Genomic DNA, 17,051 nt, shown 5'->3' with positions numbered 1-17,051 from the left:
CAGTGTCCAATGACAGGGTGTCAGTGATGGTGGACCTGAGGTAAATGAACTCGTGGACGACCTCTAACGTATAGTTGTCAATGCTGATTGATGGGGATTCAGCATCATCCTGACCGAGCACGTTCGTCTTCTTTAGGCTGATGGTAAGCCCAAAGTCCTTGCATGCGTTGGAGAACTGATCCAGCAGTTTTTGAAGCTGGTCTGCTGTGTGAGACACTACAGCAGCATCGTCTGCGAACAGCATGTCTCTGATGAGGACTTCTCGCACCTTAGACTTAGCTTTCAGCCTTGCAAGGTTAAACAGTTTCCCATCAGATCTTGTGTGCAGCAAGATGCCCTCTGTCGAAGATCCAAAGGCATGCTTCAGGAAGAGTGCGAAGAAGATCCCAAACAATGTCGGAGCAAGCACGCATCCTTGTTTGACGCCGCTCCTGATTCTGAAAGCATCTGATAATGCGCCGTCATATTGGATGGTTCCTCTCATGTCTTCGTGGAACGACTGGATCATCTTGAGTAACCATGGAGGACAGCTTATCTTGTGGAGCAGTTTGAACAGACCATCCCTGCTGATCAAGTCAAAGGCCTTGGTCAGGTCGACGAAGGCTATGTAGAGTGGCTTTCTCTGCTCCCTGCACTTCTCCTGCAGCTGCCTTAGAGAGAAGACCATGTCAACGGTAGACCTCTCTGCGCGGAATTCGCACTGCAAGTCGGGGTACACCCTCTCAGCAATCTTCTGAAGTCTGCCAAGGATGACGCGAGCGAATAGTTTACCAGTGATGCTTAGGAGGGAGATTCCACGGTAGTTGTTGCAGTCGCTTCTGTCTGCTTTGTTCTTATACAACGTTACAGAAAGTGGATCTCTTGTGTGGACTGTTCCAGGCTGAGGCTGATGTTGGGGTGAAAGTTGCTGAAGTCCCGGTGACTGAGCTAACCTTGTTATCCCCACCCTTGCTCTGGCTTATTTATACCTGGCCCTGCAGATTTCCAAGACCAGCATCTGAAGAAGTGAGTCTGTGCTCACGAAAGCTCATGCTCAGAACTTTTCTATTAGCCTATAAGGTGCCACAGGACCCTTCGTTGCTGTTACAGATCCAGACTAACACGGCTACCCCTCCGATACTTGACAACCTGTTATGAGACTTCACTCACACTGTGCAAGGCATGTAAAAGGGTTTGGAATACATGGGCTAACCATAACCTTAAACAAAGTTTGCTATACACAAAACTCAACCTATTTAGTACCCTGGCAAACACACCATTAAAAATCCTTTTAAGCATTTACTAAAGACACAGAAAAGCAGGACCAACAGTTAAAACATTTGGAATGTAAAATAAGGCTTTCATTTCAACAACACCTATTCCCTTTCTCTTTCGTTGGAGCATGTTTTACAAGGGAAAAATCTGAATCTGAAGAAATGGGTTTTTCCCAGGTAAGCTCATTACCTAACAAATAAAATTGTTAGTCTTTAAGGTACTACAGGACTCTTTGCTCTGTTTGATGAAGATACAGACTAACACAGCTACCCCTCTGGGATTAGAGCCATAGTAATAACACTTTTGTGGGAGATGGGATGGGGGCAAGAGGAGTTAGTTGAGAGGAGCTGGAGCTGGCATTGCTGTTGTTAAAGTCTGATCCCATTTTCTCAGAAGACAAGACAGATAGATAGAACAGAAACAGCAAAGACAGAAAATACATCTTCTGTCTCTGATGTTAAGTCATTGGCAACCTCACTGCTGGAAAAATACAGGTACAGCACAAAGCTGTATCAGCCACTGTCACAGGATTACAACTGTATGGCAAAATATGCAGTCTAGGTCAGACTTTTATCAAACAGAAGGAAAAAGAAGAGCGTTAAGAAGGAGGTGAAATAAGACTGGGAAGAAAATGAACATGCAGGGATAGTGGTGGGTGAGGTGGGGGGAGACAAAGTCTCATGCTCAAAACAGTGGTTGGGATTCAGCTAGAGTGAGCAGAGATGGCAATGTCACCTGGCTCCCTCTGTCTTGCCTGGTTATGATATTTCTTAGAGATTAAGATGAAGATGGTTCAGGGACCCATGAGACTGCAAGAGTGGAAGCTAAGATAGTGAAACTCACTCCAAAAACAGCCATTTTTTCTCCCAAAGTCTCTTCCAAAAAGGAGTGATTGGTGGAACAGCGCAAGCACGTATTATTTGATTCACCAATTAGGTCTATTTTCTGACACCCCATTTTGGTTCACTGATTTGGGTTTCCCTCATCTCTGGTTCATCACACATGATCTTAACAGAGTCCTTGAGTTATGTTAATAGACTTTTCTGTTTGGATTAATTCAATCAGCATTTCTTATGGATTGTGACACCTTATGAAATTACAGATACTTCTTACAGATGAGTTTGCAATTAGAGCAAATATGTAGGCCCAGCTGTCACACTACCACTATCTGGCAAGGTTGGCAAGGGCACAAATGGTTTTATTTTCTTCAGCTTTCAAAAGTTTGGGAAATACTGTATTTCCTGCTGTACTTTTAAAGTATCAGAGGGGTAGCTGTATCCGCAAAAACAACAAGAGCTCCTTATAGGTCAGATGCATCTGACAAAGAGGTATTTAATCAAGAAAGCTTATGTCCCAAAAATGTTAGTTTATAAGGTACCACAGAACTTCTGTTTTTGCGTAGTTTAAAACTGCACTTTCTTTTAAAAAGCTTATTGTATTTTATATGCATAAGCAAAACAGCATTATCTAATAACTAAACTACTCAAAATAACATTTGCTAATGGAATTGCATCAACACCCTCATTTCCAACCTCACAGCAACAGTCAGGCAAGCATTCATGTTGTAGTACCTTCAGTTTCTCAATCACTGAAGGTTTCTTCCATCTGTCCAGTGAATTTTCATCTCTGGCATAGTACTCAATCACTTCCTTTAATAATAATAATAAAAAAAAAGCATACAATAATGAAAGGTTTCTTCTAATACCTCTACCCCGATTTCCATAAACTGCAATGAATGGTTAGTAGACACCCGAAGCACATTTTTTCTGTATAATAGTATGTTAAAGAATTAAAAACAAAATAATGATGAAATCTAATTGCAATCTGATTATATCTCACATATAGGAAACAATCTTGAGACATGTCATGAAATTTATTCACAATAGCACCCCACTTCTGATAGAAAAGTGACCCACTGTTGTTTAAAACACTAACCTGAGGGTATCTGAGTTCAACATTTTCTGAAGATATGAGTAAAGACTTGTCATGATTACTATTTCTTTAGCATGATGAAATAACCATTAATATATAAAACTTGAGCTGATAATGTTGAGAGAGCACGTACAATACTGCTAGTGTGATACTGTGATGGTGCAGCTGGTTATCCAATTTTAGTATGTAACAAGTGAACACACACAATGAATACATCTTTCTCTGATGTTTGCATTGTGTACAATGCGTGATAAATATTAGCATTATCTACAGTTGTGCCCTTCATAGAAATCCCAAATACCAAATGTTCATCTGTACAGGACATTTTGAAGACTTTTTTTTTTTAATGAACTGACTGATTATACAATATTTCACAATTTTAATGTTTTAATTCAGGGACCTCAAAACACTCTTCCAACAACTTTGGAAAAGTTAAATGACTTATTAAACAGAACTACTAAAGCCACATAGTAAACCAGATTCAGGAACAGAATTCAGGAGTTTGGACTTCCCAAACTCAGCTGTAAAAATAAGCAAGCAAACAAATAAGCATGTGCTTCCCTTGAAGGATTATGTGGGGAACTTTCCATGCTGTTTTTTATTAGTTAAACAAATACCCTTTTTCCCTGAAGAGAAACAAAACTAGTTATGACGAAAAGATGGCTACCTAATCTCTGAGAAAATCTTTCAGATACAAGAACACATCTGGCACAGGCATATTAAGAAATCATCTTAATTATGGACATGTCTGGCCATTTCCACTATCAGTTTTCAAACTCACATCAATGTCAGATACACCCGGGAACTGAATGCTTGTCAAGTGACCATCTGTCCTGTTTTGGATGGGGCAGACCCATATTTCAGGCGTCAACTTGGCATCCTGATTTATTTTGCCAAAGGGGCTAATTGCCCCATATTCTACTTTTTTAGGAGCACAGGTGGCTGCTCTCAGTTCTGGCATTCTGCAGCTGGTGAGGTCGGGAGCCAGACCTGTGTGGCGGTGCAGCTGCCACCTGGCTTCCCGCAACTGGAGGCAGCCAGAAGCCTGACCCACACAGTGGTACAGCTGCCACCGGGCTTCCCTCAGCTGAGGGGAGCCGGGAACCAGACCCATACGGTTACCGCCTGGCTTCCCCAGCTGGTGGGAGCGAGACAGGTGTGGCTCCCACCTAGGTCCCCACAGCTGGTGGAAGCCAGGAGCTTCAATGGTGGGTGTTCCTGGTACCCCAAGTCATGGAGCAGCTGAGAGCCGCAGCTGCCACCCCACAGCTCCCTCAGCAGGCTGGCAGCCCTTACAGGGCAGTCACCACCCGATTCCCAGATAGGGTGGCCATGGTGTCATTCCCCCATGTCTCATGTTTGGCCGGGGGAGATACGGTCACCCAATATATAACAGATGTGTACTTTGTATCAGATATAAACAGCACTTAACCTTTCTCTTGCTAGAAAGGGTTACGGGGAAATTAAACAGTCCATTCGGGATGGGAGATAAAAAGAGCAGCAGGGGAGAGCCAGGGGATTGTGAGGCTCCCGTTAGCATGGAGCAGGCACCAGATTCAAGGGGAGCTAGCCCACAATTCACCTTTTACCTCCCGGCAACAAATCAGCCCCAAAAATCTACGGAGTCTACCCCAGCAACAGCCAACCAGCCCCCAAATATCTTTGCCACAGGGTGAGACTTCCCGCAGTGACAGCCAGTCCCCAAATCTTTCCCGCCTTTGAAGCCTTCACTGTGCTCAAGGCAGAACATGCTGCTGTCTGGAAGCATAGACTGCACGGCACAGCAGGCACATATTTTTATGGGTAGAGGGCTAGCCCCACGGTGTACTTGGGTGGGGAATAGGCCTCCAACTGTATGGTGCCTGTAAGGGAGGGGGACTGTCCCCCTGTACAAATGTGACCAGCAGAAAAGATGTTTCTTGGGCTCTACTACAAGCATGACCCCCACAGACAAGCCGCCACATGCTGCGATGGGGCTGGGGCTAGCCCGCAAGACGAAAAAAGAGTCCCTGGTTATCCTGATGGCTCCATGCAGGAGCTCTGTGAAGCAGCTACATGCGATCGCCAAGTTGATCATAAACAAATGAATTCTAAATGCCAGGCTTCCCGTTTCCTACTTCGTGCTCACCTGGAGCAATGACGTGAAACGTCGCCTCGAGGGGCATTGTGGGACAGTTTCCAGGGCTAATAAAAGCAATTTTAACCCTGGCTAATCTACACTGTTTTAGATCGAAATTGCAAATTGAATTTTTTGAGTAACTTTATTGGGAAGCCAGCAGTACAGAAGTTGGTGTTACAGCTGCTTAGAATCAACTTATTGACCACTGGGGTGTAGACGGAGAGTTTATAAAATCAACCATAGAGGCTTAAATTCAACTTTGTCTCCTAGTGTAGATCAGGCCTTAGCAGCATAATCTGGTTCCATGTGAAACAACATCTTATAATTCTGGGAACTTACACTCAAGTACTTTACTGAGTAATGCATTATCTTCTGCTAAAAATCACTCAAGCAGGACACCAAAGTTTTTATCAAATTAACCTGACTGAAAGGCATGGAACCATCCACACACCAAATAAGAGACCAGGCTAGAGAAATTAAACAAACTAGTGCTTCAGATAAAGAAAAATAATCCCAGGACAAAATGCTTCTTCAGGTCGAATACTAGCCAACAATCTGCTTTCAGAAGGCTGGACCTTCCGTCTTAATCACAAATTTCTCCACACACAGTTCGTCCTGACAGTCGGTGTTGTCAGGGAGTTAGTCACAGTGCATAAAGAACCTGCAGCAGCTATGCTACAGGGATGACACATTAAACAAAGACAGCTGGCAGTGATTATGCCTGAGGTACTTTTAGCTAAGGATCTACTTTACTATTAATTATTAAGAACTTTGTAAGACCAAAAAAAACAGAGGCACGTGGAAAGTGCGTTACATCCCTAAGATCACACTTAAGTCAGCAGCAACATTGGGAAGTAAACTCAAATATCAGCTCCTAATCTTCTGCTTTTCAAACACCCTCAGAAGTGAAGAACCAGAAACCTCAATCAGCTAAAAGAGAAACACCCTGGGCCACGATTCAGGCAGACCCTGTGAGAACCACCAGCATCCTTCAGTTTGCAAGATAATCAAAAAGAGCTACAGTGCCTGTCGATGTCCAACATGCACTCATTACAGGTTGCACCTCTCACATCCAGCACTCTCGGGACCTGACCAGTCCCAAACATGGGAATTTGCTGGATGAAGGGAAGTCTCGCTACCCTCCCCACCGGCCCCCATCCTGCTGACCCTCCCTGCTAGTGACTCTGCACCCCACTGCCCCTCCCCGGCGCCCATTGCTTCTGCTGGCCCCTTACCTCCAGCCTCGCCTGTGCTGGCCCCAGTCCCAGACGTGGCTGGGTTGTGGGTCATGGCCTCAGCTGCTGGCCCTGTGGAGATATGTTCCAATCCTGGCCAGGCTGCCACTTCTGGCCCCGGGGCAACTGGTGTCAGTCCCAGCTGGGCTGATGGTAAGGCTCTGACCTTCGGACTCTGGAGTTGGAATATCCTCAAGGCCAAGGGCTCTCTGGTCCAGTAACATCCATGGTCCTGCCTGACTATGGATGTTGCTGGACCAGAGAATGCCGGTTTTGTGGGGTGGAACCTGTACAACAGTTTCATCTTTTCTCTATTAGTAAAATATTTTTCCCCTTCAAATATTGTTCCTTTCACAAGCACTACTGAATTCATACACTGTACTTTGGATAGATTTTGTATGCTGATTTATGCTAATAATCTGCAAAAAAAGTATGAGTACCTGGACAAAATTAAACCCTGTCTCTGCTCCTAAGCCATGTAAAGACATGAGCTCTGAAGAAAGTTCTTAAGTTCTATACACACACACACTTCACTTCCTGAACAAAAAACTTTTACCTTTTCAGCTGGAAACACATGCTGCCTCATGAACTTCTTCACCTTCTGAAGAACCTCCTGGCCTTTTTGAGTCTGATGGAACAGCTCATCTTGACTTCTGGGCTGTGCCTCACCAGTGAAAGAAGTTCTAGGGAACAAAATTAAAACAAACAAACAATGTCAGGTTCTCCTGATGTTAACAGAAACATCCTTATATGACTAAGTAAAAGAAATACATAAAATAACGCTGTGAAAGTTTTGACTTGAGTTAGCCAAGTCTTTTAGGTCAGGGCAGGAAAAATACAGCTTGTGGGCCAGATCCAACCCAGCAAGCCTTTGGATCCAGCTTCCGACAGTCCCATGGCCCAGTGGGATCTTTAGGCAGGCTCTCTGTCCGGCATGCCCCTGCACGCAACTCAAAGTGGCTGGTTATTGGGGCCACGTGCGTCTCTGTGCGTCATGTGCCCATGGAGCAGGGGGATGCATGTGCTGCTGCCACCCCAGCACAATCTGGCAGCTCCAATTAGCCAAAAAGTGGCCAATGGGAGCCTCTTGAGCCATGCTTGGGGTCCAGGCAACATGCAGACGGCCTCCCCCAAGGGGTGCACAGAAATGCACGTGGCCAATTTGAGCAGTGAGGGGAGCAGGCAGGGAACCCGCCCAAGAGTCTTGCTGGGCTGCAGGCCAAGAGCTGCCTAGGTGAGAGCCTCCCAGACAGAGCCTGAATGTGGCACCACATCCCTTTCCCTCCCTGCAACTCCCTGCCCCAGGTCACAACTCAAACCCTTTGCCCCCCTTCCTGCACTCCTGCCCCTGGTCACATTCCCTCTCAGACCATACACCCGCTCCTGTAGCCCTGCCCCAGGTCAGAATCCTCTCCTGAACCCATACCCCATCCTGTGCCCCAATCCTCTGCCCCAGATCACAACACAATTCCTGTGCAGCCCCTCCTGCACCATTGGTCACAACTCCCTTTGAGACCCCACAATCTCTCCTGCACCCCGAGCTCCCTTCTGCACCCAGCCTCCATCCCAGACCCCACACCTCCTCCGTTAATGTCACAGAATGCAGCCCTTTACCGCTCACCAGACTCTTGCAGTAGCCACCCCCTCCCACCCACAAAAATGAACGACCTTGCTTGCTTCCAGGGTGCATCACTACAAGGACCGAAGACCCAGGTCAGCTGATTCAGGCTTGCAGGGCTTAAGTTGCAGGGTTGAAAAAGTGCTGTGTCATCATCTGGCCAGCAAGGGACGACAGTCCCAGAAGTCCAGGCTACAGCCCAAGCCCAAATGTCTACACAGTGATTTTTTTTTACCCCCAGAAAAAGAGATCTACAAGCCTGAGTCAGCTGACCCAGGCCAGCTGCTTTTTTTTTTTTTTTTCTTTAATTCCCTCCACAGACAAACAGAACAAGTCCTCTTACCTTTTTGAGAGCATTAATCCAGTTTCTGCCAAGGGTTTCACCATCTCAGCAAACTCAAAACTATTCTCTGCAGAAGAATTTCCAAGGAGATATCTAGCATACACACCCTAAAGCCAAATAAAACAGTCATAGATTATTTAATTATCTACTTAAATTGGAGTTCAGTCTGATAGATAATCACTGTGAACCGATAGAGAAAATTAAATCCATATATTCCCAGCAAAAACTAGTACTTGTCAGGGATTTTTCATCCCTCAGGCATTATCGTCCCCGTGGGCCAGGGGAAACAAGCCTTTGGGCCATTAATATCATCACAGGGGCAGGTAGATTCTAAAGAAGTACATAGGCTGCCATTTCGCGCCCTTAGTAACGGTCACTCTGTGTCAGTTGGTTTTACCGGTAACCTGAACTCACACACATTTCAAATCATGTATTTTAAAATCCAGGGCCCCCATTGGACAAAGGTGAGGTGGCTCCTGGGGAGGGACCTGATTGAAAACAGGCCCCTCAGAACGCTCACATGATAATGAGATCATAAATATTCATGAGAGCAGAGAATATAAGGCGGCGCCTCACAGTGCTCAGGGTCCATCTGGTTCGGACGGTCAGTCAGCCCGTTCCTGTTCGCCCAGTAGAAGACTTTGTGAAGAGCTCCTGATCTGAGAAGAGCTCCTGTCTCCTGAGCCTGCAGCGCTGCAGCCGCCCAGCAGAGTCCGCCCTGCTGAGACATTCTACCTGAAATCACTTTGCTTGAAATCACTTTCTAAAAGAGCTTGGGAACCCTGAGGTAAATTTAAGTGAGGGTCGAACTGGCCTCGCTCCTAGAGCGGGGTACTGCGTCCTCACCCCTTAGTACCCAGGGTCTCCCACCTAAATCACTGCGGCATCTTCAATCCAGCCGCCGACAACAGGCTGAGAGCGGACGGGGAGTGGGGCAAACTGGCCCCATCAATAGGGTGGGGTACTGCGCCCATTCCCACTGAGGCTTAAAGCCTGCAACTTGAGCAGCACCACCGCCCTCGCTGCCACCGCCTCCTCTACCGGACTTGACCACCGGACTTGGACACTGGAATTGACTACCGGCTCACACGGACACGTAACAAACCCCCTGAACACTAACTTTTCAACCTAATTTAGGCCGTGTGGGGTCGTTTACCAACCTTATACCCTTAATTGGGATCTATTACTACCTGGGACTGCACACCTGACTAACAAGTCCCCAATTAGTTGTTTTAGTAGTTAAGTTTGTTATTGTTGTTCTGTTACCCTTTTTGTTGCCTCCCTTATTTCCCTCTCCCATTTTCTCCGATCCCCACTGTAAAAAACAGTTGGGAAGGGCCCTTGAAGGGTGGACCTCAGGGCCCAATAGAGCGACCTTGCAAGTCACTCAGGACATATAGGGGTAAATACAAATTAATCCCTGTAGTCCGGAGACGAAAACTTACAAAACTCTTTCTCCTTGTATCTTACAAGGAGAGCCTTACCCGGGCTTCCCCCATGGAACCCTTAACCCTGTCCATAGTAAGTGCTTAAATATACAATAAATGAGTTAGCGTATAGTTTAAAGTATAATTAAAAGTAGATAAGTTGATATATAGTAATTATACTGTTTGTGCTGTTTAGCTATACTGTTTATGTTGTTTGCTAGTGTTAATAAATATAGTTGTTATTTTAAGATCAACCTTCTCCTCCTCGTCTCACCCTCGCCACAGGCAATCCCTCGCCAGCTCTCGCCCTGCCAGTGGCTAGCTTCTCCCCCAGTCTCTCCCGTGGTTCGAGCACTACGCTCCAGGCCCCCTGCCAGAGGTGGGTGGGGTCGGTCTGCGGAGGAGCGGAGCGGCCCTTCGCCAGTTGGTGGGCTTTCTGCCGGCTCCTCTGTGCCGTCGCCTGAAGCCCCGTGGGGGATCCGACGGACTGCTGGTGCGGGGTCAGCGGGGGGTCGTTTTTCACCCGCGATTCTGCCCGCGCTGTCAGTACTCAGTTTACCAATATGGGAATTTGTCATATTTTACTGGAATACATTTAATATTTCCATTGATTCATTTCAGATCATTAGTGACACACCAAGATATTAAAAGAAAATGTTCACTCCACTACAGACTAATGGTTCAAGGTCAGAGAAAAACCATCAAAATTAGCAGCACAAGAGAGAAGTATTTACTGTGCAAATGCCATATACGTAGTTTTGAAAGTTAAAAAAAGAAGTCATGAAGGGCCCAATACATGCCAACTGAAGTCAGTGGGTGCCGTTCTGTTAATCTCACTAGGTGCTGGATGGGGCTCACAATGCTGATTTTACAAAGGACAGTCTATGTTATTTTTCCCAAGCTTCCTTCCCTGCTTCCTGTCATCAAGCATCCAGAGCAATCAAAGTTAGACATCACCTGATCAATAGCTTTGTAAAGGGAACAACAGCTACGAAGGAAAACAAGGTAAAGCTTTTAAAAGAATAAAATTACAAAAGCATTTCAACTTTATTACATTTCAAATATGCATTACAAAACCACAAATATTCATAATAAAACTATAAGAAAATAATAAGGTATCAATGAAAATGTTACCTGGCATATTCCAGCTATTTTAAAGTATGAGAGAGCAAGAAAGAAATTCAAACTGGGTAAAACAGTGCTAATCCCCCTGCAGTGGCAGTAAACTGAAATCAATTCTTCAAATGATGGAATTCCTAGGAGAACATTACAGAATATTTAGTATGTCCAAAACTTTTCTCTTCCTTGGTTCTTAATTTTTTTTTAATTCTAATTAACTTAACATTCTAAAAATTAATTGTCTTTTAACACAAAGCTTATATTTTAGGGTTAAGCTATCTGGCAGTGTTTCCTTAAGAAAAACAGCATTCAAAGTATCTTTCCATTTGAAGGAATACCATTAATAAGCATGTAAGTATATGTGAACCTACATTTCCTATCTATAGTTTTCTAGACGATAATATACATGTTGTTAGTAAAGTTATTTACAAGTTTAGTATTTTAAGCTTAATAGCTGTCAACTATAAAACATAAAAACAAAATATAAATCACTTTTTTAAAAACTAATTTCAACAAAATTACAATTACCTATGGTATCTCTAAAACTCAAGGCGCCCCCTTGGCCTAAATGTTTAACTGTGTTAGGCCAGAAGTAAAATGCAGCAGCATAAGCTAAGTCTGCAAAAGGATGCCCAGTGGTTGAAAGTTCCCAGTCCAGGACTGCCACAACACGAGCCTAAATAAAAAAAAAATGCAAAGCTCAGATGATTGATAAAGGGAAGCAAGTTACATTAGCTATGTCCACACATGCCCTCCAATTTAGAAGATTAACATATGCATTACTAGAAGATTTACCTGGCTTTATTTGGGTCCTTAACTCAAGGTATGTGCTTCATTTAAATCATTGCTCCAGGGTGGGGCTGGGGGGGGAAGGGAGGGGTTCAACACGCAGGCTGTCCTGGGGAAAGAGGATTATCCCAGCCTTCTGTCACTGCAGCAGCTTGGGGCCAGGTGAGAAGCTTTTCTCCATGGCTGCTGCACTCCAGCAGGCACAGCAAGGGGAGCGGTGCACGCTCCCCAGCTGGGGGAGCTTTGTCTGTTCCCTCTCCTCCCCTGCCAGAGTGAGGAACGCAGCAAACTGAGCACTTTCACCTTGATCTCTGACAAATGCAAAAAGCCAGCCATGTTCCCATATGAATGGGTGTGCATGTGTTTGTGTGTGCATGAGTGTGTGCAGGAGAATCTTAAGCCCCCTGCAACTCATCTAAAGGGTGCAGGGAGTGGGAGACAGACTCACCAGGCAGGTGACAGGGGCTGGCTGGGGAAATCCTGGATGAGGGGAGGGCAAGGGTATGGCCCCAGCCAGCCCCCGTCACTTGCCTGGAGAGTCTGTCTCTTTTCTGTATGGTTTTATAAGAAGAATCCCATTCCAGGTACATCCCATTTTCCTGGCACAACCAACCATTACCTTACTTTTAGATCATTGAGAGGAAGCTGTGTACCAAATTTGGTGGTCCTAGCTCCTATTGTTTAGCAGGAGTTCTTGACCAAAAACACAGACAGACATAATCAACAGACAGAAAACTCTCAAATACATAGTAGATATACATAAGTGTGCCTGCTATAAGACTGTTACCATGATGACAGCTCTTTAATACAATATTATGTCTTGAGATCTAGGGAAAAGTAGTGTTCATATAAATTAAATTATTTTTTTACTTATTGTATTAAAATAACTGTATATGTACTTAGCATCTATATAGCTCTTTTTATGTTTAAAGTTTTTCACAAATACTGTCTGATCTGTTCAATGAAAGTCCTGGGAGGGAAGGGGCTAAAGGAGCGTGTAACCCTATTTGTCAGAGGAGGAAACAGCACTTGCCCTGTTCCAAGCTATGAAGAACTGTCAGTGGCAGAGGCAGGAATAGAACTCATATATTTTGGGTCCTGTGTTCAAACCACAAGTCTCTCTTTGTAACATCACAGTGCATAACAGTAAATTCAATATTCAGTCTATTACGATACATATAGACACCTGCTACATCTACACTAGAGTTTTGCAGACAAAATTCGCAGAGGATCTACACACAAAATGCATTTTGTCAACAGAAATTGTCAACAAAAAAGCCATGTAGATGCTCCAGGATGCCCTTTTGTCAACCGAGCAGATCAAAAGATTGATCCACTTTTACGTGTGGATGCAACTTGTCAACAGAAGTTTTGTCAGAACATCTCTTCTGACAGTAACTTCTGCAGACAGATGCTTCTAATGTAGATGTAGCCATACGCTATGTCCTTGTTATATGGGATAAGAGCTCCTTATTGTGTCTTTTGGCATGCCTGAACTGCAAGCATACAAGAGGTTACTAAACTTGGGCAGAAAGATTGTAGCTGGCTTTTATGATCCAGAGATGATTTAAAGGACTCCCCCCACAAATGTTATTTACTGCACAAACTACATCTGATGTCCAGATTCTTAACTGAGTTCTGTCATTGTTGTATGATTCTGTTGACCATATAGTTTAGACTTATATTTCACCAACAATTAAAATGACATACAGTACTTGGGATGGGATCACTAAAGCAGACAATGGTTCATTACACATAATTGCCTTGCAATTGTGTGTGCGCATGCATATACCAGGGAACAATCCTCTTTCTCAAAGAACAGAGAATTGTGGCTTTCCAGGAGTTAAATGATACCAGCTTTAACTGATGTACTCTCCTTACTTTCATGGCTTTATTTTTTCTCCCTTGTTTTTTCTGAGATTGCATATCAGACATTTAGACATTTTTGCAATGTGTTTGTAGCATCTAGTACTCGTCTATGAGGAGGGCTATCAGGTCTTATGATAATACTAAGGTCCTGATCCCAAACCACCTGAAATTAATGTAACTTTTTTCCATAGACTTCAGTGAACTTTGGATCAGTCACTTAAACATGTGCTGAAGTATCATCTATTAGTTCAATTCTTAAGTTTCTGTTTGGCTTTTGGAAATTTTATTTTATGGTTCCCTTTTTGAGCTGTATAATCCAAGTACAATGTAGAAGTAGGATTTACTCTGAGGGATATGAAGCTGAGAAAAAGGAAAAGAAGGTCCCATGAATCAGAGTTACGTTATGCCTATGGGACAATACGTACAGTGAATTTGTTTTAAGCAGTCCTTAAATCTACCTGAAGAAAATTGTGCTCACCAATACCCATCAATGTCTGTTATGTAGGCAGGAAGGTAAACAAACAATACAACAATGCCAGAAAGTATGATTAAATACGTATGTATACATGGGATACCTCTCTTGGATGGAAAATGATGTTATCTATTCTAAAATCTCCATGAATCAGATTTTCTTCATTATCATCAGCTGGCAAGTTGTTCATTAACCATTCAGCCAGCTGGTTCATAGCAGGAATGTCTGTGTGAGCAGATGCATCATACTGTTTTTTCCAAGTTGTAACCTGAAAATATGAAAACCGTGTAAAACAATGGGGAAATCAAACATCAGGTATTTTAAAGCAGAACATTCTACAGCTGAGGGAGCGAGCCATTCAAACTTTGTTTTTACTCATAATTCAAAGGTGTTGAAAGAATATTTGTCACCACATACTATCTCTTTTCTATGAGTTTCCCTCTTCAATTTTATAATTATGACTGCACATTCAATATAACCACCTGTAATAGAAACATTGAACTTGACTGACATTGAACTTTTCTATTCACCAACACACTTCTTGGAACTTGTTTATTTCTCTGTGGCTACATCTACACTAGCCCAAATCTTCGAAATGGCCACGTAAATGGCCATTCTGAAGATTACTAATGAGGCACTGAAATGCATATTCAGCACCTTATTAGCATGCTGCTCAGTTCGAAATTGCTGCTTTTCGCTGCCGCGCAGCTCGTCCAGACCAGGGTCCTTTTTGAAAGGACCCCGCCAACTTCGAAATCCCCTTATTCCTATCTGCTGCTAGGAATAAGTGGATTTCGAAGTTCCCAGGGTCCTTTCGAAAAGGACCTGCATCTGGATGAGCTGTGCGACAGCGAAAAGCACCAATTTCGAAGAGCTGTGGCCGGCAGCATGCTAATGGCATGCTGAATATGCATTTCAGCACCTTATTAGTAATCTTCAAAATGGCCAAGTGTAGACATGGTCTGTGTTTTCTTGCAACTCTATGCTGACACAGCAACAATTTCAAAGGACAATTATACATTGTGTTCCCGGCACTTAATTGTGTTTAGGTGCAGAGACACACACGTTTCTAGCTGTGGGCATGGGAATTAGAACTCTAAGATAAACAAATGTAACTGGCAGGATCACATTTTGTCCTGTTTTTGTCCTAACACCTCTAAAATGTCACAAATGAAGATAAATGATAGCTGGATCTGAAGAGTTTACACTTCAGCTTAGGCTACATTAGGCTCATAAGTTGATTTCAGATTGCATAGCTGGAATTGAGGTATCTGAAATTGACTTACCTGACAGTCTTCACTGAGGGAGGTTGACGGGAGTGTTTCTCCTATCAATCTCCCTTACTCCCCACGCTAGTGAGGAATACAGGGGTCGACTGCCAACCCCAGACAGATAGAGTTTGCATGTCTCCATCAGATGCACAAAATCGAACTCCAGAAGATCAACCCTGACCAGGTGGATCTTTCCAGAAGTATCGATGTGCCCTTAGTACAACTTGTGCATACACATTCCCCTAATACTCTCCTCTAACTCTTTAGCCCCCACCCAGGATCAGCTGCTCCAGCCCATTCAAGCCACCCTGCATTCTCCCGCCACCCCTTACCCCCATCCCGGAATGTCCATTGTTAGTGTTTTATGCCTGGTCCATACCACTGACCTATATCAGCATAACTTTTGCTCAAGGGTGGGAAACATCCACTCCCTTGAGCAACACAACTTAACCGTGCTTAGCCCTGTGTGCACACAACACTACGTCAGTGGGAGAGCTTCTCTTGCTGACACAGAGGCTGCCTCTTACGGAGGCAGATTAACTAAATTGATGGGAGAATTCTCTCCTGTTGGCTTACAGCATCTTCATTAAAGCATTAGAGTGGTGCAGCGGCATCAGTGCTGCATTGTGTCAACTTGACTTTCTCTTAGTTAACAAAGCACATTTCCCTGCATTTCTCTGTGTGTTTCACAGCTGCTCTGAACTTCTATTTCACCTTAGCTCAAGGGTCTGTGTTTTCTCAGGCCTTACAGCTCAGTCATTTCCAATGGTTCACGCCGAACACAGCCAAAGTGCTTCTGTCTGCTTCCCTAACCCCTCTGATACTAGCCAAGTTATTTTAATCTTTGTTCAGAGCCTTTAGATTATCTCAGAGATCCAAGAGAGTATAGATGATAATTCAAGAGGGTTTAATAAATAGCTAAAAATTGCACCTCTCAATCTTTAGTCTTTGTGTCTACCACCAGTGGAAGACTGAGTGCAGATTTTTTTTCATAATCTTACTACAAAAGTAAACACAACAGAAAAATCAAACGGCACGGAATAATTCCTCTGAGATACCATTCGGTAAGTTTTGATACTTCCACCTCTTCACACTAAAACCAAAAGGAAATAGTCATGTACAGATTCAATTTCTGCAGCTCGGGAAACATTCTCTAAAACCAACACAGGATCAACTTCTGACCTATCTAGCTTGCACCACTATAAGTCCACAGCAACTCCCCAGAAGTTATTTTGATTTAGCCTGATATAACAGATCAAATTGCGTTACCTTGGAGAACATGATTAAGATCCTTTCCAGCTTGCTCTAACAGGGACAAAGTAAGACCCTATTTCAACTGGCAAAGGGGATCCAAACCCATGAGAGTTAATCTTGGGAGTTCCATTGCTGCTTTTGGATTTTGACAATGTTGCTATATTCTTAGTACTACAGTAGCTTTAAACTTGTATTAAATACTTCTGGAAAGGAGAGAGGACGCCAGAAGATAAACTTATTTTGTATTTCAACTATCAATCCCATTTTACATGTAATTCCAAATCTGGAGGGAAGACACAGATGAATGTATACTACAGTCTGATAACAGGACCATAAACTGTATTAATGC

The 17,051-nt window shown here is 43.8% G+C and overlaps 1 protein-coding gene across 2 annotated transcripts in view; it reads right to left on the bottom strand.

The window, feature by feature from the left end:
* The window catches only part of ACAD11 (acyl-CoA dehydrogenase family member 11), a 69,205-nt gene that overhangs the window by 41,744 nt on the left and 10,410 nt on the right, over positions 1–17,051 (bottom strand). For both annotated transcript variants that reach the window (XR_012644557.1, XM_074988280.1), the window contains exons 5-10: positions 14,281–14,445; positions 11,576–11,723; positions 11,063–11,184; positions 8,502–8,608; positions 7,097–7,223; positions 2,826–2,903 (exon numbers count right to left, since the gene is read on the bottom strand). Coding sequence is in view for 1 of the 2 variants with exons in the window: in XM_074988280.1 (XP_074844381.1) it covers positions 2,826–2,903; positions 7,097–7,223; positions 8,502–8,608; positions 11,063–11,184; positions 11,576–11,723; positions 14,281–14,445 (747 nt within the window). In the remaining variant the exon portion in view is untranslated. The remainder of the gene's footprint in view (positions 1–2,825; positions 2,904–7,096; positions 7,224–8,501; positions 8,609–11,062; positions 11,185–11,575; positions 11,724–14,280; positions 14,446–17,051) is intronic.

This window comes from Carettochelys insculpta, chromosome 2, assembly GCF_033958435.1.
Source record: "Carettochelys insculpta isolate YL-2023 chromosome 2, ASM3395843v1, whole genome shotgun sequence".
Classification (NCBI taxonomy): domain Eukaryota; kingdom Metazoa; phylum Chordata; order Testudines; family Carettochelyidae; genus Carettochelys; species Carettochelys insculpta.
Note: the sequence above shows the minus strand (reverse complement) of the source record. Positions and strands in the feature narration are given on the sequence as shown.